General features: G+C 35.1%; 1 protein-coding gene and 2 long non-coding RNA genes across 6 annotated transcripts; all 3 read right to left on the reverse strand.

The window, feature by feature from the left end:
• Nucleotides 1-4,450: 4,450 nt before the first annotated feature.
• On the reverse strand, nucleotides 4,451-6,637 carry LOC132271879 (uncharacterized). Of its 2 annotated transcripts, none has more exons than XR_009469868.1 (2): nucleotides 6,219-6,637; nucleotides 4,451-4,686 (listed from the first exon to the last, which is right to left on the reverse strand). It is a non-coding gene; the product is annotated as an uncharacterized LOC132271879 (long non-coding RNA). The 2 variants fall into 2 exon arrangements; XR_009469867.1 differs by having other exon boundaries at nucleotides 4,451-4,723.
• A 13,521-nt stretch (nucleotides 6,638-20,158) lies between these two features.
• Nucleotides 20,159-21,401, reverse strand: LOC132271876 (ABC transporter G family member 41-like). Its single transcript, XM_059773377.1, has 2 exons — nucleotides 21,073-21,401; nucleotides 20,159-20,850 (listed from the first exon to the last, which is right to left on the reverse strand). Exons 1-2 carry the CDS (start codon nucleotides 21,313-21,315, stop codon nucleotides 20,548-20,550), a joined length of 546 nt encoding a protein of 181 aa, XP_059629360.1. The 5' UTR covers nucleotides 21,316-21,401; the 3' UTR covers nucleotides 20,159-20,547.
• Nucleotides 21,402-21,497: 96 nt separating this feature from the next.
• LOC132271882 (uncharacterized) lies at nucleotides 21,498-23,531 on the reverse strand. Of its 3 annotated transcripts, none has more exons than XR_009469872.1 (5): nucleotides 23,352-23,531; nucleotides 23,187-23,263; nucleotides 22,662-23,154; nucleotides 22,229-22,580; nucleotides 21,498-21,565 (listed from the first exon to the last, which is right to left on the reverse strand). It is a non-coding gene; the product is annotated as an uncharacterized LOC132271882 (long non-coding RNA). The 3 variants fall into 3 exon arrangements; XR_009469871.1 differs by having other exon boundaries at nucleotides 22,662-22,946; nucleotides 23,051-23,263; XR_009469870.1 differs by having other exon boundaries at nucleotides 22,662-23,263.
• Between the last annotated feature and the right edge of the window lie 1,172 nt (nucleotides 23,532-24,703).

Raw genomic sequence — 24,703 nt, forward strand, 5'->3', positions numbered from 1 at the left:
CAGTATTAGGATTATTCAGCTGTTAGTCTGCATTTGGTTTACAGTATGTGATGAGGACTGCTATATCTTTCCTTAGTTGAATCATATTTTGTATGACATGTTTGTTTAGCCACATAAGAGGAGTAACTGGTATCACTAGTTTTGTTGTGTCGTTGAAGACAATGCATTAAAGTCCAAAAAAAAAAAAAACAATAGATTACTAACTTTAGAACTCTTCTGGGAACTTCAAAAGCGTATGAAGGGGTTTCAGAGCTGACTAAAATTGACTAGTACATCACTAGTTTTTGTTTTTTCTCTCCAATTAGGTTAGTAGCGCAACACATACACATACATGTTGCACTTGAAGTTTGGTTGTTTTGTAATGTTATTAATGTTCGTTTATGAGGGCTTCTATATGTAAACTTTGTTCTAATTTAGGATTTACAATATTGCACATTTAGCTTTTGTGTTTTTATCTATGGACCATGTAATGTAATAACATGATTAAACTTGTAAGCTTTTGATCCATTGTTATTATGTCATGCCAATATCTTCATTATTAAGGTTATTCCATTTGTTAGTACATCAACCCGAAGTATCAATCCGAGTTGGAAGCCCAAATTCAACCTGAGCTTAAAAAATTAAGAATGGGTTGGGCTCGGGTTAGTGGTCAGGTTGGGTTAGGGTTGAAGATTTTATACTTTGGGTTGAGCCTCTAACCTGCCCGAGTTGCACCACTAGTTTGTTACCTTTTGCTCATGGTCCAAGATGGAATTCAAGCTACATTCAAAGGTAAAAGCACATAGGGAGTTTGGAGACTGTAGAGTTGGATTTTTCTGTGTAGTTCTTTTTTGGTGTACTCTGCTTTGAGCGTTCTTGAATGAATTTAATTTATATATATATAAATAAATAAAGCGTAATCTTCTAGACCAAGGATATAAGGGTACGTTGACACTTCTACGTGGTCAGCAAATTAGAGTTCATGCATTCATACACCAAGGTTTTGAGATTTTATGATTTGATTTGGAAAATCCAAATTGATACACAAAGTGTTTAGGAAACTACCTTTAAAAAAAAAATCTAAGTATAGGACTGCAGAATGCTTCAATCAATCGAGGTATCGATCAAGGGCTTCTGAAGTCATATCGATCAATCCACATCTCTCTCAATCGATCAAGCTATTCGAAAAAGCAGTTTCATTTTCTGCTTATGACATTAAAAAACCTCTCTCTATACTGTTCTCTCTTGGGAGGGCTCCCCTTTTGAGCGCCTTTAATGAATTCTTACTTATCAAAAAAAAAAAAAAAGCCTTCTCTCTCTACAACACTGATTTGTCTACAAATACACTACCATAGGACAAATCCATTACACACACACACTTTATTTTTGAGAGGTTTTGAGCAAAATTGAGTGCATATTTTTCTTTTCAATTTCATTAGATTGGCGATTGTCGTTTGAGTGTGTTGACAATGTGTTTGCTGCGGAGCTGATTTGAACAAGTTCAACAACAGCAGTTATTCAATTAAACAGAGATTGATGTGGACGACTGGTCATTGTAGACAAAATCACTGGCTGAAGAAGCGAACCGCGTGAGGAGCGGGTCTGTTGAAGAACGGATTGTGCGCATGAAGACTCGAATGGAGCATTTGGTGGATCAGTCTGTGTCAAGAGGGCTTTGGAATTGTTAACCTAGGTGTAACTTCTTTCTCATAGTGGGTTTAGTTTGCCTGGACTAGGTCCCGTCCTCGTAAAATTTTTGTTGTCCTGTCTTCATGCTTTTTACTGCTTTTAGGTTTTACTAATCGAACAGCATGATTTTTAGCATGATGGACTGATTGAATTTCATTACTTAGTTTTAATTTGAATTTGAAGTTCTGATGATTTAGTTAAGAATTCAAAAAACGGTAAAAATTAGGTAAAGTTACAAGACCCATTCACCTCCCTCTAGGTGTAGATCACAGACTTTGTGCAACTCCATATCAGAGCCTAGGGTTCCGGTCTTTATCCCATCATAATCCCTACATGTCAATCCATATTTCAAAGAACAGAAAATAAAATTATAGATGTAGATAAGGAAAAAAATAATGTTTCTATGGGTGTTTAATGCCATGGAGACACGAATAACAGTAAATTCCATATTTTTAACAATTTAAGACAGACAAGAGAACCTTTCTTCACCAAATATCTATTGGTCATGGTTTTAAAGACCCAAGAAAAAGAAAATACAGAAATTTTATGGAATGCTTCAGCTTTGCCTAGAATAAAAATCTTGTAAGGGGAGTGGATCATAAACGTGGGTGATCGCATAATTTTACAGGTGTGACATTTCAAGGTCTAGGTCAGAATGCTTATAACAAACTTCATTTTTACAAATAGCATGCCAACAACCAACTTTACTTCCTCAACCAGCCCAACTTTTGCACTGATTTCCTTTCCTTTTGGGGAAAAAGGAAGGAAGGAAAGGAGGAGGACCATTTGGACATGTACCAATGTCACTTCAAAAATTTACGATGTTTGAGAGAGAGCTTACCATCCAACTTCCGCCATCCCCATAAAAAAGGGGCAAAATGGGTAAATTGCAAAAAAAAAAAAAAACCTGAACTATCAATATTTTGCAACAAACCCTAGAACTATTTTAAAGAGCCAAAAAAACTTCCTCATCTTTCAAAATCTTGCATAATGTCCATGTCGTTAGACAACCTTTAAGTCTCCGTTAACTAACGATGTGAAATTACTAAAGTGCCCCTAATAAACTTGAAAAAATAATAAGAACAAAACAATGTCATATTGAATATAATTAATTAATTTGGGAATCTATTATTTTGTTTTAATTTTCTCAAGTTCAGTGTTAGGGGATGTTTAGTGATTTCACAACACAAACTAATGAAGACTTCACGGTTGTTTAAGAGGAGGGGGTTTTATGCACGAATTTAAAAGTGTTAACTACCATCTACTCTAAGAGCTTAAGCTCTTAGAGAGGGTGTAACTTAAATATATAAATCCTTCAACACGCCCCCTCACGTGTGGCATTCTTTTGGTCCAACACGTGTTTTTCAATATTTAAATTAGGGTGACGGTGAGGTTTGAACTTAAGATTTGGCTCTAATACCATGTTAACAACCATCTACTCAAAACTTAAGCTATTAGAGATGGTGTAACTTGAATATATAAATTCTTCAACAAAAAGATAAGCAGATTTTGGGGTTAAAAATAGTTCAAGAGGGTTTGTTGCAAAAGATTGATAGTTAAGGGGGTTTTCTGTAATTTGCCCCCAAAAAAAGGGTAACCTACACTGGCCTCCCTAAGTTAGGCCTAATCAAACAAGGCATAAAATAGAATGGTCTTAACTACACCAGCCACTCTTATGGATGTTAGAAAGTTTATGGAAGTAATACCGTGAAATGTCTTTTATACCCTTATTTGATTTAATAATATTTTAATAGAAAAAATCATGTCAAGCTAAAAGGCTATATTACCCTCTTTTTTTGGTAAATACCATGTCACCCCCTTAGTAATAACCACCCAAACCCCCTTACACTCCTCTCTCTTACCCCTAACTCTGCAATCTCTCCCTCCCCTATCCATCTCCTCCAACAACCGTCACCTCCTCTCACCACTAACACCTCTTCCCACCACTTCCATTGTCATCTCCATCACGACAACCTCCCTCTCCCTCTCTCTCTCTCTCTCTCCACCACCGCTGCCTCCTCCCACCGCTTCCACCATCATCACCACTATAACCCTCTGTCTCTATATCCTCAATGGTGGTATCAAACATCACAATCACATGCCAAACCTTAAACCCACTGCATTTCAGATCTCATATCTCCACTATGAACTTGCCTCGTGACAATTTTTGTTTTACAACTTCTGTTTTTCTCTCTTTTCTCTGCTCAATGGTGGTATCAAACATAACAATCACAAGCAAAACCTTAGACCCGCTGCATTTCAGATCTCAGATCTCCACTGTGAGCTTGTGTCGTGACAGGTTCTGTTTTACATCTTCTGTTTTTCTCTCTTCTCTCCTCTTCTCTGTTGTCAACACCACATCTTTGACAAATTTAACAATCACCATCACCAACTTTGGTTCCCCCCGACCATTATGCCCAAATCGATCCCTCTCTAATCTAATTCACTCTCTCACTGTGCCCCTCTCCCCACCAATTTCAAAGGCTTTTAACTTAATCTCAAGGGTAAATTGGTCCGTAAATAATCTGTTCTCCCAACATATTTAAAATGGTAAACTACCAACTATTTATTCAAAAATGTAATAATTTCCATTTCATGATCCTTGATCTTCCACATATTTGAGAAAACCAGCTCACCATGCACCACTATAACTTCATAGAATCTACAAGGAGTGAAGCAGAAGAAATCTTAAAAAGAAGTTCATACTTCATAAAAAGCTATTATGACCCAAAAAATGAATTGTAGTCACAGACAAAAGGAAAGACCACATTATCATCCAGTATTTAACTAAAAAGGCATTTATCTTGCACACAATCTATTTTCACCCATAGGATACAACAATCTTGTAGGAATTCAAACAAAAAAATTGAGGAAAATCACCAAATGATAAAAATGAAAATCTATCTACCTTGCACATAGATAGTCTAATTTATCTGACAGTTGCTATGGAAATCCACCAATTCCAAGAACACAAGTCAACTTCCCAGCACCAAACATCTAACCAGGATCTCATCCTACCTGTCAAGCAGAGCCGGCTCAATGGTAAGGCCATCGCCTTAGGCCCCAGTGCCCCACATTTAAATAAGGATTAATGAGTGGCAAACTAAGATATTATGTACACATAAGTTACCACTTTAAATTAATTTTTTAAGTAAATCATTCATTGTTTATATGAATGAATAAGTAATTGAATTTAAAATATTCCTTGCTACCATTCTTAAAGGTCTTGAATTCTTAAACATCTTGATTTTTTTTTTTTTCTCTAATAAATTGATTTTGAGTAATAAGTAATTTGAATATAATTTTTTTATAGTTTAAGATTTGTTCTCAAATTCAATTATATATTAGTATAAAAACTGACATTATCTAGAAAATGGGATCTTCACTCAAATTTACATTTAAATTGTAAATCCTCTTTCTACGAAAAAAATAATAATAATTAAATATAATTAAATTAAAAAAAAAATCCATTATCACTCTATTTACAAAAATAAATTTGTTAAAAGTACCTCTTTGCTCAGCCATCCTTCAACTTTTAGTTTATATAGTACCTCTTTGTTCAACTTTTAGTTCATAAGCATCTCCACATTGAAATAACTCTAAATAATAAAAATTTGACATGCTCTAGTGTGCCCAATTGTTCAAATGCTCCTCCACATTTGGAATCCCAAAGGATCAAGTATGATCATATATGTGAGAATGATAGTGTTTTTCATTATTATATTTTTATTGTGAAAAATGATAAATTAAAATTTAAAATGTATGTTGAAGGTCATGACACGCCATTTTTCATTAAAAAATAAAAAAATAAAAATAAGAAGAAGAAAAGAACTAATTTTATAAATAAAAATCTAAGTTTTATACTATAAGAAATTCCGGTTTTTAGTAAAAACTCAAAATATACAATTTTATTTTCAAATTACTCAAGATGACTTTACTTTTATCTTTTTGCATCTCAAAAATGAGAAGGATGGATTGTTAAACAAAAATGATAGTTAAATAATGTTATTTTTATGGACATATTAAAAATCAAAGAGGCCTATTTTAATATTTTTTTGCCTAAGGCCTTAACTTGTATTGAGCCGCCTCTGCTGAAGGACCACTTTGTGGTATTATAGCAAGCCTTACCAGCATAACTATGTGATTCTGAAATGGATCAGAGAATTTTTTTCAAGAGGGAAGTTTCAGTTAGCTCCATTAAACAACTATTGTCAAATATTAGTTCAGCTACTAAACTCTAGTTTCTTCCTTTCATATATATATATATACACACACACACACACACACACATACATATATATATATATATATATATATATATATATATATATATGAGCTCAATTAGGTATTCTTACTAGCTAAAGAGTCTCAAATAGTGAGACATCATTAAAATCAGTTTATTTCCTTTTCCTGTATTTTCTTTCCATTCCCAATCCATCCAACAGTACAATAAAAGTGAATTAAACTCAAAAAATCACACAACTAAGTAAATACTGAACTCTAATTTATGAAAATTGGCAATCAATGAACAATTAGGTCACCGAGCTTACTTGTAAATCGGATCAGCATCACCAGAACTTGCGTTGAGCACACCAACGAGACACGAGACTGCTGCGAAGAACACAATCAGATGAGATTGTGCCATCTGATTGATGAGATAGAGAGAGAAAGTCAAAAGGAATAGTTGGACTTTCTACGATATCAAAGGACTGGGGTATTGCAATTTTGTATAAGGATGTGATTGATGATTTTCCATTGAATCTGAGGAGAGAGAAGTCTGAAACTACATTGAACGCATCGGGAAATGATAGATTAGAATACGTATGAAATCGATTAAAAGCGACGACGAGAAAGAGTTTTTAGGAGTGAGTGAGTTGGAGACGAGTCGAGAGAGTTCGATATTTGGCCTTCGGAGACAAGAATCTTGTGACGAGCACTATGGAGCAGACGCGTGTCTAATTGCATCATAAAGTCCAATAACCATTCTTGTCAACTTTTTAAAAGAATAAAAATATTTATATGACAATTATTTATTGTTACGTGAAGGACAAGTGGGTGTGTATATATATATATATATATATATATATTTTGCGTTTTTACTATAATTTTACATCTGGTGAGTGAGAAAGTTGAAATGGAATGATAATGTGATGGAGTGGAATGAAATATTATTGTCATTCTATTATTTAGTTAGACTATTATTAAATTTAGAAAGAAAGAAAGAAATATATATATATATATATATATATATATATATATATATATATATATTTTAAATATTCCTTCCAATGCACCCACATTACTTTTTAATAAAATCAATCCAATATATATTTTGATCACCTATATTATTTATTTATTTTTTCTCTAAGTAAATAAAATAAAAATAAAAAATATCTAAGAAACCATGACGGATTCAAAAACAAAATTCAAGGGGCAAAGGTAATATTTTGTAAGTATATATATCAAAATAAAAAAATAATAGGCTAAAATAGTGTAAAAAAAAATTATGAGACAGTTATCCCCACTGAAGTGTACACGACTCTGTCTATGAAAGAAACAAATTGTGGTGATGCTTTGAAAAGCATATTGAGCAATACCAAGAGCCAAACTATTTGCTTGTCTCTTAACTCACTCCATCTTCCCATTCGCTATGCAGCTAGCGTGAATGAGTATCTTTATAGATTAAAGCAATCTTGTAGCAACTTAAAATAAAATAAAATATTATTTTTAATAATATATCAATCTCAATAAAATAAAATAAAGAAAGCGAACAAAACAAGAAAATGATCAGTGAAGGCGAAAGAAACAAGAAAATGGTGGGTAAATCAATAAATTTTTTTTTTTTTGGCAAAAACGCACGCATTCATTTATAGTTACAGTAACTCAAACCGTTGCCATTTCCTTTAGAAGGTAAAAGAGATATCACTAAACTATAACCTTTGACAGCACATAATTGAGGCACTGCCATTTTCTACAAGGAGCAGCAGAAGCCATCAGGGCAACATGGAGGGAAAAGTTAACGGCTAACTTTTGTTTTATCTTTCTAATTTCTTTTCTTATTCTCCCTTTTTTTTTTTTTCTTTTTTTTTTTTCCTTTCTTTTTTAATTTTTTTTTGTTTTCCAAAGGAGATAATGCAACAATACACACAATCAACAGAAAAAGTATAAATTGAATTGAAATATGAAACTACTGGGGATTAGGAGTTCCTTGTAGAAGAACACAAGATATTTCTCTTCAATTCCATGTTGTTTACTATATACATATATATATATATATATACACACACACACATGGTGTATTCACATTACACATGATGTGTTTCTGGTTTTGCTTGATTATTGATTTGTGTAATTATTACATTAATTTCGTGTTTGTTTATAGATTAGAAGTCTAATTGGTTTAATTGAAAGTTCTTCAAATTTTGGCTTAATTGTTAAGACTTTTAGTTCAAATTCCATAATTGAAGATTTTTATTTTCTTAAAATCATTGAACTTAGCTTTTGTAGTACATATTTGGCTTTTTTTTGTTTATTTTTGTACATATTTATGTCATATTTGACTAGATATAGATCATTTTTAAAAATAATAATAAATTGACCAAAGTTTGGCTAGGTATAATTTTTTATGAATATTATTGTTAATAAAATATTTTTGACTTAAAATAATCTCATATTAGATGATAATGTTGCTTATAAGTTCGGCACCCCCAACCAAAGAATCCTAGCTCCGCCCCTGATCCCATGTTCAACAAGCAAATTCATCATTTCTAAATGTAAGCTAATCTTTTTTTATATCAATAATCTTGAATTAAAGCATTTCCAAAAAGGAACAAAACATCCAGAAAAAGAAATTAGATATTCTTACTCTAGAGTCTCTTCCTTTATATGTATGTATATGTGTGTGTGTGTGTGTGTATATATATATATATATATATATATATATATATATATATATATATTTACTTCAGAAGTTAACGACTAGCTCTTGTTTTGTCTTTCTAATTTCTTTTCTTATTCTCCCTTTTTCTTTTTTTCTTTTTCTTTTTTTTTTTCTTTCTTTTTTAATTTTTTTTTTGTTTTCCAAAGAGATGATGCAACAATACACACAATCTACAAAAAGTTTAAATTGAATTGAAAGATGAAACTGGGCTGCAAGTTGGGCAAGCCCAACCCAGCCCGATCCCAATCCAACCTCAACTCGAAATTGGGTTGGGTTGGCCGGCCCGAAGTCTACCCAAAAATGGCTTATATCCATAACCCGAACCCAAATATTTGGACGGGTCGGGCGAGTTTCATGGGTCAACCTATTATTATTATTACAAATATGCAAATTACATTGTCCTTTTTTTCCATGTTTGTAAACATCAAAATTTTTAAGAAATTTTTATTTTTCAATTCATTAATACTTGCCATTTTTCTTTTATTATAGGGTCGCGTGTGAATAACCCCCTCTAATATGTATATTGTGCGTAAAATCCCATCATATTTGTTAACCACCCCTCTATCAAACAATGTGTGCGAATTAGTCCTTTTTGCTTGTTTACCGGAGCTGCAAATATACTAAAATACCCCTATCACCCACGCTACGGACACAACACCATCTTCATCAATGGCAGACAAAACAGAGACCACCCATATTATCAGAGACCCACCAGTGGACAGCACCTTCAACACCATCTTCACAGTTGCTCGTCGTGGTAAGTTAATTAATAACATTCAATAAACATACTAAGACATGAAATTATTATATAATACGATATAAAATTGAATCAAAGACCATTAAAGAAACTTTAGAGAAATATCAGTGCCCTCGATCCCAGAAACCTTCCCAGCAGTAGGCATAATTGACCCCAAACAGACTCACCTCTTTCTCGTCTCCCTCTATCTCAATAGAGTCCAACCCAATTCATAACATCAATTCATCAAACACCCAAATACCAACATCATATCAACAAATCAAGAGTACAAAGAAGAAAAAAAGTAGAATACAAAAAAAAAAAGAAAAAAAAAAAAAAGAAAAAAGAAAAAAAGGGTAGACCAACAAATAAAGGTCTGGAAGGCAGTCAGTCCCTAACCGTTCATCAAGGACTCAAATCCCTAATAGTTTCGAAAACGTTGAGGACTTTGAACAGCCGCTTTAACGCTGCTTCTTGCCACACATCACCGCCGTTCATGTTATGACATGGCCACAATCACTGCTCATTATTTTCGGTGGCCATTAATGTTGGTTCACTTTGAAACTGTTTTACTGCCCAACCACTTTGCTTTTGCATTTTTTTCTTACCATAGTGTCCTGATTCAAGGCTATATTTAAGGAAATATGTCTCCTATCTTCAGTTATAAATAGGAACGAAGAAGATGAAGGCAAGTAACACAAAAATACACAAGCTCAATAGCTTAGACAAAGAGCAGAGCAGAGTGAGAGATAAGAGAGGAAGAAAAAAGAGAGAAATACAGTGTGAGTATTTTTCAGAGAGTGAGCAAGAAAACACAGAGTATATTTTTCAGAAGAGAGAGATACACGGTGTATGTGTGTATGGGATCTGCTGATCCACATTTTGTAATTACTCAACAGATATAGTGAATTCCTGGTGCGCACCGTGGACGTAGGCAAAATTGGCTAAACCACATATAATTCTTGTCTTGTGTTTTCTGTGCATGTTATTGTGTGTATTGACGGTAGGGTCTTAAAGAAATTAGTTGTGTCTAATTTCTAAACAATTGGTATCAGAGCCCAGGTCGCTATTATTGCACTGTGCAAGTACTATTGAAGTACTGTGCAAAATAGTGTTATGCCGAAGTTACTGTAGCAAAGTACGGAACTATAGCAGAATACGCAACTGTTCCAAAAGACGGTAATGTTCCAGTATATGGTATTAGTCACAAAATTGTCGTTCGAGTGGGAGAAATGGCGTTAGAAGATAAATCATCTATGATCGAGAAGTTTGACGGTACAAACTTTAGTTTTTAGAAGATGCAAATTGAAGACTTGTTATTCCAGAAGAATTTGTATCAACCTCTGGGGGATAAGCCGGAGGAGACAAAAAGTGCAGAATGGGAATTACTTGATCGGAAGACTTTTGGCACCATCAAATTGACGTTGTCAAAAACAGTTGCCTTCAACATCAAGAATGGGAAGACAACGAAGTCTCTCATGGCGGAACTTTCTAGTATGTATGAACAGCCGTCTGCAGCAAACAAGGTACACTAGATTAAGAAATTGTTCAACATGAAAATGGTTGAAGGTGGAAGATTTAACGAGCATCTAAATGTGTTCAACGAGATTGTTGGCCAATTAGAGTCTGTTGAAATTGACTTGACTTCAAAAACGAGGTCCAAGCATTACTAATTCTTGGGCAATTACTTGAGAGTTAGAGTGGCACAGTTACGGTGATCAGTAGCTCTGTAGGGAAGACTAAGTTAAAGTTTGACGATGTTGTAAGCATGATTCTGATTGAGGAGATTAGAAGGCAAACAACAGGAGTTTTCATAAATGGCTCAGCCTTAAATGTTGACAGCAGAGGCAGAAGTTCAAATAAGAAAGAAGGGCAGTGGGAATAAGAACAGAGGTAGATCCAAGTCGAGGAACGAAAAATCACAACCTCAAAATGCCAATAATTCCACAGACCACAATGATGTTGAGTGTTGAAATTGAGGTAAAACTGGTCATTACAAAAACCAGTGCAGATCTCCGAAGAAGGAAAAGGAGAACAAGATATAGGCGAACGTGGTCTCAGAAAAATCAGACGATGCGCTGATATGCTCTTTGGAGAGCAAGGCAGAATCATGGGTTCTAGATTCCGAAGCATTATTTCATGCAACTTCAAGTCGAGAGCTCTTTGAGAGCTATGTACTGGGTAACCTGGGAAAGGTGTATGTTGGCAATGATCAACCTTGCAGTATCGTCGGTAAGGGTGAAATACAGATCAAGCTAAATGGATCTGTATAGAAATTGAAAGATGTTAGACACATCCCTGACTTGAGGAAGAATCTGATTTCCGTGGGTCAACTGTCAGAAGAAGGTTTCGTTACAACCTTTAATGGGCAAGCAGAAGAGGGTTAGTTTCAAAAGGAGTGGTACAACTCTCAGAAAAGAGAAGCTTGAGCTAGTTCATATAGATGTCTGGGGGCCAGCATCAGTCTCATCAATTGGCAGAAAATCTTACTTCATGACTTTCATTGATGATCACACAAGGAAGGTATGGGTTTATTTCTTGAAGCACAAATCTGAAGTGTTTGAGGTGTCCAAGAATTGGAAAGCCATGGCGGAGAATGAAACAGGTTTGAAGATCAAGAGGTTGAGATTAAACAATGGTGGAGAGTATGAAGACACCGGGTTCAAGAAGTTCTATTTTGAGAATGGAATTAGACTAGAGAGAACTGTGTAAAAATCCCTACAGCAAAACGGGGTGGCAGAACGGATGAACTGAACATTGGCGAAGAGATCCAGAAGTATGCGCATACATGTGGGTCTACCCAAGCAGTTATTGGCAAAAGCAGTCAGCACTGTAGCCTACCTGATTAATCGTGGACCGTCGGTGCCACTAGAGCATCGGATACTGGATTAGGCATGGAGCGGCAATGAGGTAAATCTTTCGTGGTTGAAAGTCTTTGGCTGTATTGCATATGCGCATATTAGTAACCATGCTAGGGGAAAGCTCGACCCCAAGTCACTAAAATGCAACTTCATTGGTTTTGGTGGAGATGAACTTGGTTATCGACTATGGGATTACCGAAACAAGAAAATCATCAGAAGTAGAGATGTGATTTTCAATGAGAATGTGATGTACAAGGATATAGATGTAGCATAGTCAGCTAGTCCTGTATAAAGGAGCCCTGAGTATGTCAAGTTGAATGATTATTCAGAAGATGTTGAGGATCAGATAGTTGATAGTTCACACCAGGAACTCATCGATCAGAGTACATCGCTAAGTCCAACTCCAACACCCAAACTTCGAAAGTCCCCACGAGAACTTGTTCCAAATCGAAAATATTTGGATTTTATATTGCTCACAGATGATAGTGAGCCTAAATATTATGCCGAAGCATGTCAGGTTGAAGATGCTAGCAAGTGGGAGCTTGTAATGGAAGATGAGATGAAGTCCCTTATCTCCAATAAGACATGAAAACTTGTAAAGTTACTAGTAGGGAAGAAAGCTCTTCACAACAAATGGGTGTACAGGGTCAAAAAGGAATATGATGGTTCTAAGAGATACAAGGCAAGATTGGTGGTCAAAGGCTTTCAGCAAAAGGAAGGGATTGACTACATCGACATTTTTTCACCGGTTGTGAAACTGACTACCATTTGGTCAGTTTTAAGCATTGTTGCAACATAAGGTTTGCACCTAGAACAGTTAAATGTCAAAACTGCTTTCCTCTATTGAGACCTAGAGAATGAGATTTACGTGCAGCAACCGGAAGGTTTCTCAGTCAGAGGTAAGGGGAAACTTGTGTGCAAATTGAAGAAAAGCTTGTGGAGTGTGAAACAAGCTTCGAGACAGTGGTACAAGAAATTTGATGGGTTGATGCGAATACATGGCTACAACAAGTGCAACGTTGACCATTGCTGCTACTTCAAGAGGTTTGAGATGAGTTACATCATCTTCTTACTTTATTTTGATGACATGTTAGTAGCTGGTTCTGATTTTGAAGAAATCAACAAGTTGAAGAAGCAGTTGTCTAATGAATTTAAGATGAAAGATCTTGGTGTAGCGAAGCAGATTCTTAGGATGAAAATTAATAAAGACAAGCATAAAGGTACTTTGCAGTTGTCTCAGGCTGAGTACGTTGAATGGGATTTAAAGAGGTTCAACATGAGTAATGCTGAGGCGGTAAGTTCACCCTTAGCTAATCATTTTCGATTATCCCAAGATTAGTGTCTAAAGACAGATGATGAGATGAACTTCATGGCTAAGACTCGGTATGCCTCAGCCATTAGAAGTTTAATGTATGCTATGGTGTGCATGAGACTACACGTTGCATATGCAGTGGGAGCTGTAAGCAGGTTCATGACAAATCTAGGAAAGCTACATTGGGAAGCAGTGAAATGGATATTGAGATATCTACGAGGTACCACAGAAAGATGTTTATGTTTTAGAAGAGGCAAGGTGAAGCTACAGGGATATGTAGATTTAGACTTTGCTGGTGAGATATATCACAGAAGAAGTACTACCGAGTATGTTTTCACGGCAGGTATAACTGTAGTAAGCTGGGTTTCGCAGATACAGAAAATTGTAGCGTTATCTACTACAGAAGCAGAATATGTTGCTATAACAGAAGCCAATAAGGAGATGATCTGGGTACAGGGATTGTTGGTAGAGTTAGGATTTAAGTAGGTGAAGAATGTTTTGTACAGTGACAGTCGGAGTGCTATACATCTGGTAAAGAATTCAGCATTTCATTCAAGGACCAAGCATATAAAACTTCGTTATCACTTCATAAGATCTTTGTTGGAAAATGGGGTGAAGATACTTGGCACCAAGAATTCGGCTGACATGTTAACCAAGATAATGACTATAGAGAAACTAAAGTTGTGCTCAACTTCAGTTAGTTTTCTAGCTTGAAGACAACAAGAAGCACATCGTTATCACTAAAGTTGAGTTACTTGTGCAAAGTTCACCAAGTGGGAGATTGTTATGACATGGCCACAATCACTGCTTATATTTTCGGTGGCCATTAATTTTGGTTTCGGTGGCCATTAATGTTGGTTCACTTTACAACTGTTTTACTACCCACCCACTTTGCTTTTGCATTTTTTCTTACCATAGTGTCTTGATTCAAGGCTATATTTAAGGAAAGATGTCTCCTATCTTTAGCTATAAATAGGAATGAAGAAGATGAAGGCATGCAACATAAAACACACACAAGCTCAATAGCTCAGACAAAGAGCAGAGAAGAGTGAGAGATAAGAGAGGAAGAAAAAAGAAAGAAATACAGTGTGAGTATTTTTCAGAGAGTGAGCAAGAAAACACAGAGTCTATTTTTTAGAAGAGAGATATACATGATGTATATGTGTGTAGGATCTGCTGATCTACATCTTGTAATTACTCAACAGATGTAGTGAATTTCTGTTGCGCGCCTTGGACGTAGGCAAAATTGGCCAAACCACATGTAATTCTTGTCTTGTGTTTCTGTGTATGTTATTGTGCTTATTCACGGTAGGGTCCTAAAGAAATTAGTTGTGTCTAATTTCCTAACAGTTCATTTCCCGCCGTGCCGGAATCGCGATTCTAACAGTCGCTAGCACCGTCGCCTCTCTCTTTAAGATTTGGGTTTGAATTTAATTTTTTCTTCTTTATCTATCTCTGAATTTTTCATTCTTTTCTTACTAAGATTTAGGGTATTGGCTTAGAGAGAAGTCAAATTGGGTTTACCCCGCTGTCTTTGGTCCAAGCTCGCCATCGTCGTTCTCTCTTCAAGCGAATTGGGGAGGATCGATTCCAACGATGAGGAAATGTTCGGAATAGACCTTGTCGTCAATGATGGAGTCACAACAATGTGCTCGGATTTGGTGTGAGTGGTGGCGAGTTGTGACTCCATCATTGATGACAAGGTCTGTGGAATGGTGTGAGTTAGTTTGATGGTGAATTATTTCCTAACACAGAGCTCTGTGGAATGGTGTGAGTGGTGGCGGTGAGGAAGAAGAGAAGTGAGGGTCATGAATATGGTGAGGGGGCAATTACGGAATATGAAAGGGCAATTCTGAATTTTAATCCACTCTCTATCGGAAATTTTGCTGGAGGCCAGTTGAACATTGTAGTTTTAGTATTTGGTGTGGATTTATATGCACAAAATAAATTAGAGGGGTGTAATCTACACAAAATCAAAACTTTGAGGGTGTTTTCTAGACTTTACCCTTTAGTAAATATCTAGAAGTGCAAATGTAAGACATTCATATCACTTAATCAACCATAACATTTTTTTGTAGTGTATTACAATTGAAATCTTATAAGGACAAAATAATGAATACAAGAAAGCATATTGAAACACATTTAAAGGATAATTTGACACTTCAACGGGTGCTTCAACTTCTAAAAAAAAAACATATTGAAAAATTAAAGTATGTTGAAAAAGTCATTTCATTTTCTTGACGTCTTTATTATATCTATTGGAAACATGATCACACCAAGAAGCATCACTTTCAATTCTCAAAATATATTTATATATACAGATATTAGTCTTTGCACGTTTTGTTTAATAAACAGTCATTTATATATATATATATATATATATATATATATATATATAATCTCAATTGAGGTCAATTATTTAAAATTTTATATATTTTATTCAAACTGTTAATCAATTGTTCACGAGTCATGACTCAATTTGATGACTCCTTCAAAATTGGTTCGATACATATTGAGCGTTAAGGCGATAATTGTTGTTTGTAGTATATTGATATAAATAATATTAATTAAGTCTTAAGCAATAAAATGTATAATAACAATAAAAATGGATTACAAAATAAAATATATAATAACAAGTTAGAAGAATTTTAGAAAAACAAAATATTGATTTGGGCTCAGATTGTTTAATTTGGGGCTTTGGGTTGGGTTCAGAGATTGAACTCAATCTAATCCGAAAAAGCTTAAATTTTGATAAAACTCAACCGGATTTGAGCCCTATTTATAAATTTAAAAGCTCAAATTTTAAAATTTTTAGGCTTTTCACCCCTGGATGAAACTGAGACAAAAGAGCAGCTCTATTAATGCCTTTAGTTTTACAAATATTCAACAATATCATCCCTACGACCATGTTCACATATAGACACAAATTCCCCAAGTGCCTTACCTACTTCTTCACGTGTACTTATTTCTTTATTTCCATTACGTACCTAAGTTGAACAAGACCAAAGGAAGGGCCAAACTAGATGAAGTGCAAAGGAAATGCCCTGGCCGAGTCTAAAGAGAAGGAATAGAGTAAGGTGGTTCGGCTATGGAAGGAGGAATTCAAGGCTGGAAATTTCACTATCAACCGTTCACCATATCATCATCCTCATCATCACAATCGATATCTTTTCATGTTCGTCTAAGGTAGGGATTCTTTTTAACCTTTGCTGCCTTGAGGGAGCTCTTTAAACTTGTTTTCCTTCTGTAATATTTTCCAAATTTATACCTCATTTTGCTTGCTGTGAAGTTTATAGGAATTCCTGATATTGCTGCCATGAAATTTTAATCGTGCTTACAACTTCCTGATTCTTTATTAACAAAGTGCTTGTTAATTTGCAGACATACTTGTTATACATATGGCCATGATCTGATTTTTGTACAAAATTGTTGCTAATCTGAATTTAAAAACTTTGTATGAGCTAACTTACCATATTTTCAAGATTTGTGTTACTCCTCCTTAAAGTTTAGAGATACCTTTGCTGAAAGTTTTAAGAATTGTAATTGAGTTGGTTAATTATACTTGGACTGGGCCATGCTATTGCTAAAGTTTGGGGACTAGGAGGGTATTGTCTCGGACGAAAGGGGTGAGCAATTGGGTATGAGCTAACCGTTGGTGAAAGACCATAAACCTGCAGCGGTAGACCCTAGATGGGTATTTGGAGTTGAATTCCAACTAGTTGAAGTGGGAGAGATAGTTGAGGTCGCTCTAGTTGTAGTGAAGATGTTTGCTGAAAGGTCCAAATGAAAAAGTATATTCTTTATCAACTCAATTAAAGGTTTTGGAGCTAGTCAACAAATTAAGTTAATAAGTTTTGTTGTGTACAATCTAATCATTTTGTGACTGATTTTTATTGTTAAATTGGAAATTGCGTTTTTGCTTAAGTAGATCATGTGCCAAAAACCTCATGGAGGCATTGGTTAAAGGTTTTCCTACCGGGCGTCGTCTCATTCCTAACAATTTCAGGTATTGTCACCTGAGATGGTGGATGTGGACATGCCAGCTGCTATCTATGATTTGCTTTCATTCTGAAAACCTTTGGATGGATGAAGCTTATGCGTATACCTCATGGCGTGAAACTGATAGTACAACCCATGCTTGGATTTGCTCTTAATGTGTTTATCTCTTGTTCTGCTGATCTGAGATGATAACATGACCCTTAGTTGTATATGCTCCTTTCACGTGTTTGAGATAAAAGTTTAGTTGTGATATGGTGGTTTGGGTTTTGATTGGAGTGGCGTAGCAGAAGCTTGGGTGATTTTACTTGTATATATAATTTTTTAGAAATTGTTCTTATTTGCTAAATAATCATATGCTTATGTTACTGGAAACAGCTTCGACTCTTTTCATGCTTGACATTATATTATGCAAAACAGGGACCTTTATTTTATTGGAAAATAATGTTTTTTATAAGGATCTGTAGAGATCCAAATGCTTTCAAATTTTAATCACAGCCTCCTTTATCCATCTAGTATTGCTCCATAATATTTTTATAAAAATCCGACAATGCATGCTATCTATCTTTAAATCGCAGCTGGAAAACAGGGTTTTAATGGATTATTTGACCAACTTTTTGACACCTAATCATTACCAAAACTTCCAGATTTATTCTTTCGTAATGTACTTTCAAAATAAATTTAGTTTTCCCAATTCAGAGATCAAACGAATTTTCTAAAAATTTTGGAAGTATTTAAGATGCCCAGATTTTCTTCGAACTAAGTTCTGCTTATTTACTTCTCAAATCTGATTTAATTGGAAAATATTCAGCCTCCGTGAGTGGCTCAGCTGTGTTTCACTTTGAATCTAGTTTTCAAATCATTTTGGTTTGCTCAGTTCTGATTTAAAATGAATTTTCTATAATTTTCTGATTAACCACTACGCCGATTTTTGTTTGACGCTGTTTGGGACCCGATAAAATTGGTGTTTAACAGAGTAGCACAATGGGAGTTTGTTTGAGGTTATTAAAGTTTGTTTGGGACAATGAATGGACTTTGGATTTGTAATTGGGATTAATTTTGGTAATTTTATTCGGACAATTTCCAAATCATGTTTTGTGATTGCCCCTAATTTCGGGTCGTTACAGGAACTGTATTGAAACGCCTGAATTTTGTGGAGTTCCTGTAAATTCTTCCTGTTTGAAAGTTACGTTATGGTCATTTGAAGTTTGGGCTGATCCTTGGAGGGGGTTGTGTGAGTACTAGCTAAGAAAAAAAGAAGAAGTCTGGACTGATTTCTATAGCTTTCAATTAGGCTTTTGATGGTCCAATAGCTCCAAATAATCCAACACACCTATTTTGTATCAATATTGTTGCCAAAGCAAAAGAATTAAAAATACATTGCTTAGATGGTCTGCTTGGAGGACAAGACTAAAGAAATATTTTATATTTTCTATTATTTTGCACAATGTGGCTACTTTGAGACTCAGATCTGCATTCTCACAATTGTCAAAGCGAAGCTTTTACTGTTGAACCAAGCAATGACCCCTTAATATTTTAAGGGGTTATTGTCTTAAGAAGCAGTTACAATTTAATAATGCTTTTTCCATATTGAGTTACATATTAAGAGTGCTTTCTGTTGGTGATTTGCATTATGATGTAGGGCTACCAGTAGATAGGATGAACAAAAGGGTTCTGTTAATGTGTATAATCCTAAGGGTTGTGTTAAAAGGACCAAATCAATTATTTTGGTGCTGAACTTCTTAAAATTAGTTAACTGGTATAAGCTCATGGGCAAGAGAAGTATGGCAAAAATTTCATTTTCAGTCATAAAAATGCATAATTGTGCTTGTTATCTTCATTCTATTATTTTCAGTGCCATTGCACCAAGGAATTTACCTATCACTTTGCTGAAAAATATAGGGTTGTTAGATGGAATAAGATTAATTGGTATTCTCATTGCACCAAGGAATTTACCTATCACTTTGCTGAAAAATATAGGGTTGTTAGATGGAATAAGATTAATTGGTATTCTCATAGATCTTAATAACAAGCTTATGTTAGACTCATGAAAATTGCTAGAAGACGTGTGGTGGTCTAGAAACATTTGCACTACGTCCATAGGATTTAGTGTAAGCTTAAGCTATTAGAGAGGGTGTAACTTAAATATATAAATCCTTCAACACGCCCCCTCACGTGTGGCCTTCTTTTGGTCCAACACGTGTTTTTCAATTTTTTAATTAGGGTGACGGTGAGGTTTGAACTCGAAACCTTTGGCTCTAATACCATGTTAACTACCATCTACTCCAAGTTGTTCGAGAGGGTGTAACTTAAATATATAAATCCTTCAACATTTAGTTGTAGGCTAACATGTCCACTAAATTATTGCCTGGCAAAGATGTGCACTCCCTTAACGCTCATAAGGAAATAGCTATATGTATTTTGAAAAATATCTTAATAAAAATATAGTGCCAATTCAATTGTCTCATTTAAATTTTCTGTCTTATAAAAATTCAGCACTGGATGCTGCACATTTATTGGTGGAAACTTAGTGCTGGAAAGGGGAAATTGTTGGTCCTTTGCTCTGAATAAGGAACTTATAAATAAGCCATGTTAGTTGGAAATCTTAAAATTTGCATAATACACGTTGTTGTTCCTCTGTTGCGCCAAGGCTCACCCTCTAATCGTGTCCAGAATTAATTTTCTGTTCATTTAATCAGCTGGAGATACTGTAATGAGTACTAGTTGAGGTAAAAGTTGACTCATGTAGTAAATTGTCCCTACCAACTAATTTTTTTGTGATTAGAAACATGTAACTAGCAACCTTTTTCAGTTTAAAGATATACATGACGCTGTTCATACAACACTAGAGTGTGTGGGGACAATATCCCAAAATTAAGCACCGAACTTCTCTATTTTTTTTTGTGGTGTACCATGGTGACTCTATCTGTTTGCATATTTAGCATTTTAGAGATGTTGGAGGATCAAAGTGACTGTTATTGTGATGCTAATAATTTATCACAGGACTAATTTTATTTTTATATACCGAATTGTTCTACTTAGTTACCTCATCAAATGCCTCAAATATGTCAATACTTGGCTGGTGAATGGTGCACACCACTGACCTCCTTGTCTTAACAATATTCTTCACTACTCGCATGACAATTGCAGCTGCTCTGGCATCTAGACCAGAAGTGGGTTCATCCATGAATATTATAGATGGATTTGATACAAGCTCTATAGCTATGGTTAGCCTCTTACGCTGCTCATTTGATAAACCACTCACACCAGGATAAGCAACTAAATCATCTTTAATATCTTCAAGTTCAATCATTTGAAGAACATCAGCAACAAATTCCTGTAACATACAAACGTTAGTGAATCATTCAAGTAAAGAATGAAGCATTCAGATAAGCAACAGTTAGTTTCTTTTACCATAGGCTATGTTCTTCTTCTTCTTTTCTTTTATATCTAAGCGAGTTATACAAGGATTCATGTTAAATACTTATTGCAACTTGTTTCTTTATTGCATTAATGTTGGAAACTGCTAGTATATTCAATGGAAGTAGAGACATCTTACAGATTTTGTTCTTCGATCAATGTGAGATGGCAAGCGTAGCCAAGCTGAGAATGTCACTGATTCTTCTATTGTAATTTGTGGAGAATTTATGTCAGTTTGCTCGCAGTAACCTGATATTCTGGCATATGTGTCTTGGACTTTAGGGTGACCTCCAATTCTTATATCTCCTTCGATAACACCACCAGTTTTTCTTCCAGAAAGAACATCCATAAGTGTTGTTTTCCCAGCATCGCTAACCCCCATTAAAGCTGTAAGAATTCCAGGCCTAAATGCTCCAGTAATATCTTGTAGAAGTTGTAGCCTTTCTGGCTGGATACCTTGCTCTCTCGTTTTCTGTAACAGATGTATGAAAGAAACTTAATCAATTCAAGTCATATCCATGCCAGCAGTGTTAGAATTAGTCGTCACTGGATAATACAATTACCTTAGGAGTGTCGACAAAATATTGCACATTCTCGAACGTTATTGTCATTGGCAAACGGTAAAACCATCCCTGTTACACTAATTGACTCTTTGTCAGTATTAGTCTGCTTAAGAACAAACGACCCCATTAATGTTATATGTAATAGTATTGCCTTCAACTTCAGATAGCTGTTGAAACATACAACTACCTTCTTACCCATATTTTTGTTATACAATTAGTTTCTTACCTATTCCTTCTTCCACAGGAGTTTTGGAAGAATCAGCACGACGGCATTCTTTTTCTTGAGATATATTTCTGAGATTGTCTTTCCCTCTTATGTCAGAGAGCTTTTCATGAGAAATTATAGTCCGAGATCTTCCTGGAGCTGAAGACATTTTATTTTCAACTGATAAGGTTAGTGAATGAAGAAACCATCTATAACTTGATTCTTTTTTTCTTTCTAGTTAGTATTTGCATGAGAGGAAGATACGCTTACGCTTTAAATAACTCAGTGCACAGGTGAATCCAATATTAAAAAGCATCCAAAATCCAACTAATGCTCCTACTGATATCCAATAAAAGTAACCACTGTAGTTTAACCCACGTTTTGTTAGGACTTGCTGGCCTATAGTAGCATTTGGTGATGAAACCTCCTGTAAAGAGAATGATTGAATAAGCACTCACTGTAATGAAAACAATTGTATTGGTCTCTTCATTGATCTAGTCAACAAAATAACCAGCTTTTGCTTTTACTTTTTGCCACCTTGGGGCAAGGAATTCATTTACTGAAACACCGATCTCTGCATATGTTAATGGAGAAAGGCAGAAGGCCCATTTTAGCGAAGTAGGCAAAATGGCTGCATTGACAGAGACATATAATTATGTTAGCAGAAGTATCTACTTTGGATAGAATGGTCTTAAATGAAATCATGCTATGTCCTTACGACGCGGAATAATAAAGCCACCAAATAAGAACATTACTAACAAGGAGAAGAGACCACAAGATGCACCGACAGATGGATTCTGGAACACGGATGCAACGAAACGGAAAAAAGATATTGCTACTTGGTGTAAAAGGAAAAGAAGAAGGAACTGGCCAAGAAACCTGTAGGCATATATAATGTTAGGACTTGGAGAGGGGGAATACATTTATTTGCATAATTGAATACCTTTTTAAAGAACATACCTTTCTGGTTCAGGACTGTAACCAATGACATAATAGGTGAGAGCAGTCCAAAGAAAAGCATCTAGAAATGAAAATGGGATCTTCAGAATGGCTGCTGGAATGGAATAAGCCCATGCAGGGTAAAAGTATAAATCTCTTTGCTTGTAGAAGACAGAAGGTCTAGAAACAGTCAATGACAACTCTGTAGCCCCAACCTGTTTTTAGCCTTTTCTTTTGACCACCTGATATCCCTCTTCTCGTAGCATCTCCCACAATTGTATCCTCGCAAATGTCCAGCCCAAGGATCTGAATAGCCATAAAAGTGGTGGTAGAATAATAGCCTTTGACTAAACAAAAGTTGGAAAGTGGTTCTTGATTTTTTTTTTTTTAACTTTGTTGAGGAAAGTTACCTTTAAAATGTAGTCTGTCTGAAGAGTTCTTTTTAATCCTTCTATGGAAATTGCCTGTTGGTGTAATTTACCATCGCAAATAGTCAGGAAGAGAATGGACCAAGCTGCCATAATTTTGTGGAACATTATTTTTTACCTTCATGTAAGTGTCTATGTCTAGTTCTGGGATAATTCCAGCTTGCTTCTCCCTTCTGCTGACTTCCTTCATGATTTCTTCAATACCAAAAAAATTAGTCATCAGATCAACATAATATAGCTGTAAGAATGTGATCATGAATGTGATTCTCAGAAAGAAATCTACCTGTTCTGCTTCCAATGCCCTGACAACGTGCTGAGAAGTCTAGTGTTTCTCTCACAGCCATGTGAGAAATGTGCAGGTCATATCGACTTATATAAGCTGACGTCTTGTGAGGAACAAACTCATTCAACTTGTAACCGTTGTGGGAGATGTCTCCTGTGACCTAAAATGAAGATTTTATGAGAAAAGATTTTTTTCTATAAGTGATTATGATTAATTAGAAAGTCTAACTTTGGACTTTTAACTATTTAAAGCTTTTTACTAAGTTTTGGATACAATGCAAGAATGTTGATTGTTTCTGTGAATTCTTTCTCACTATTAATGCTATATTTTAACTTTTGGCTTGTATTTCTTTGATAGGGGTACGATAAATAAGGAGCAGAAAACCTTAAGAGTTTGGTCTAGTTTCCCTGCAAGTGCCATTAACAAAGTGGTCTTCCCACAGCCCGGAGGCCCCAGTAACAGTGTCAACCTGCCAAAAACTATGTTTATGTGAGGTAATTTTGTTTTACAAAGAAGACAACAAAGAATTAATTAGCGCTAATGATAACCTTGAAGGCTTGATGATGCCACGGACAATTTGAAGAATTTTGATCCTATTTGCATGAGAATTGCGTCCAACAATATTTGTGATAGCCTGTTCAACATTATACATCTGTTTTAGTGTCCAGTGACCAACAATTCAGGTATAGAAAAATATGCTAAACTGTCAGCTTTGGATGTATTGCATTGCACAAAAACTGTGGTAAAAGTATTTTTCTTACCTAAACTTCTGAGTCATATAAGCAACTGAATTTTACTCACTTTCTAAAAACATTTTTAATAGTTATTTTTTCAATTCAAAGAACTGTCCGACAAACTGCTTAAGCTAAAAATAAAGTTGTAAGAGGCCTCTCATCTCTTTTTTTTTTTTTAAAGGATGTATCTGAAACTTGGAGACCAGGAAACGGAAAAATAAAAACAAATTACTGAACTTCATTTTTTAATGTTTGCCTTGGAAAGTTAAAGGGAAAAATATGAAAGAGAAAAGGGGGAATGTTTGTGACTTTGAATAGTTCTATTTTTCTTGTAGAACAACGAGGAAACACCGGAAGTTGTGAGGAAAGAAAATACAAATCTTCATGACGAGTTCTCATCTTAGGAGGACAAATCAAAATAATAAGAAACAAATAGTTAGAATAGCAACATGGTATCTAGGAACATTAACTGGTAAGAAGAATTAATTTATACAGTTGTAATGAGAATGTTTGTTTAAGTGATATGAGTGTTTACTTGGAATAGAGAATGGAAAATAAAGTTCATGTTTCTAACCCCATTCATAATGATGATGATGAAACAGAGTATTCTTTACCGAT

Source organism: Cornus florida, unplaced genomic scaffold (assembly GCF_030987335.1).
Source record: "Cornus florida cultivar Cherokee Brave unplaced genomic scaffold, ASM3098733v1 CherokeeBrave_3.0.0_Hap2_Chr08, whole genome shotgun sequence".
NCBI lineage: Eukaryota > Viridiplantae > Streptophyta > Magnoliopsida > Cornales > Cornaceae > Cornus > Cornus florida.

Bases quoted from the DNA above. Each gene is read 5' to 3' on its own strand.
- LOC132271876 (XM_059773377.1), bottom strand. From the start codon at position 21,315: ATGGGGGTTAGCGATGCTGGGAAAACAACACTTATGGATGTTCTTTCT. The intron at 20,851-21,072 runs GTAAGATGTCTC...TGTATGTTACAG, and splicing joins TTGATCGAAGAACAAAATCT to GAATTTGTTGCTGATGTTCT.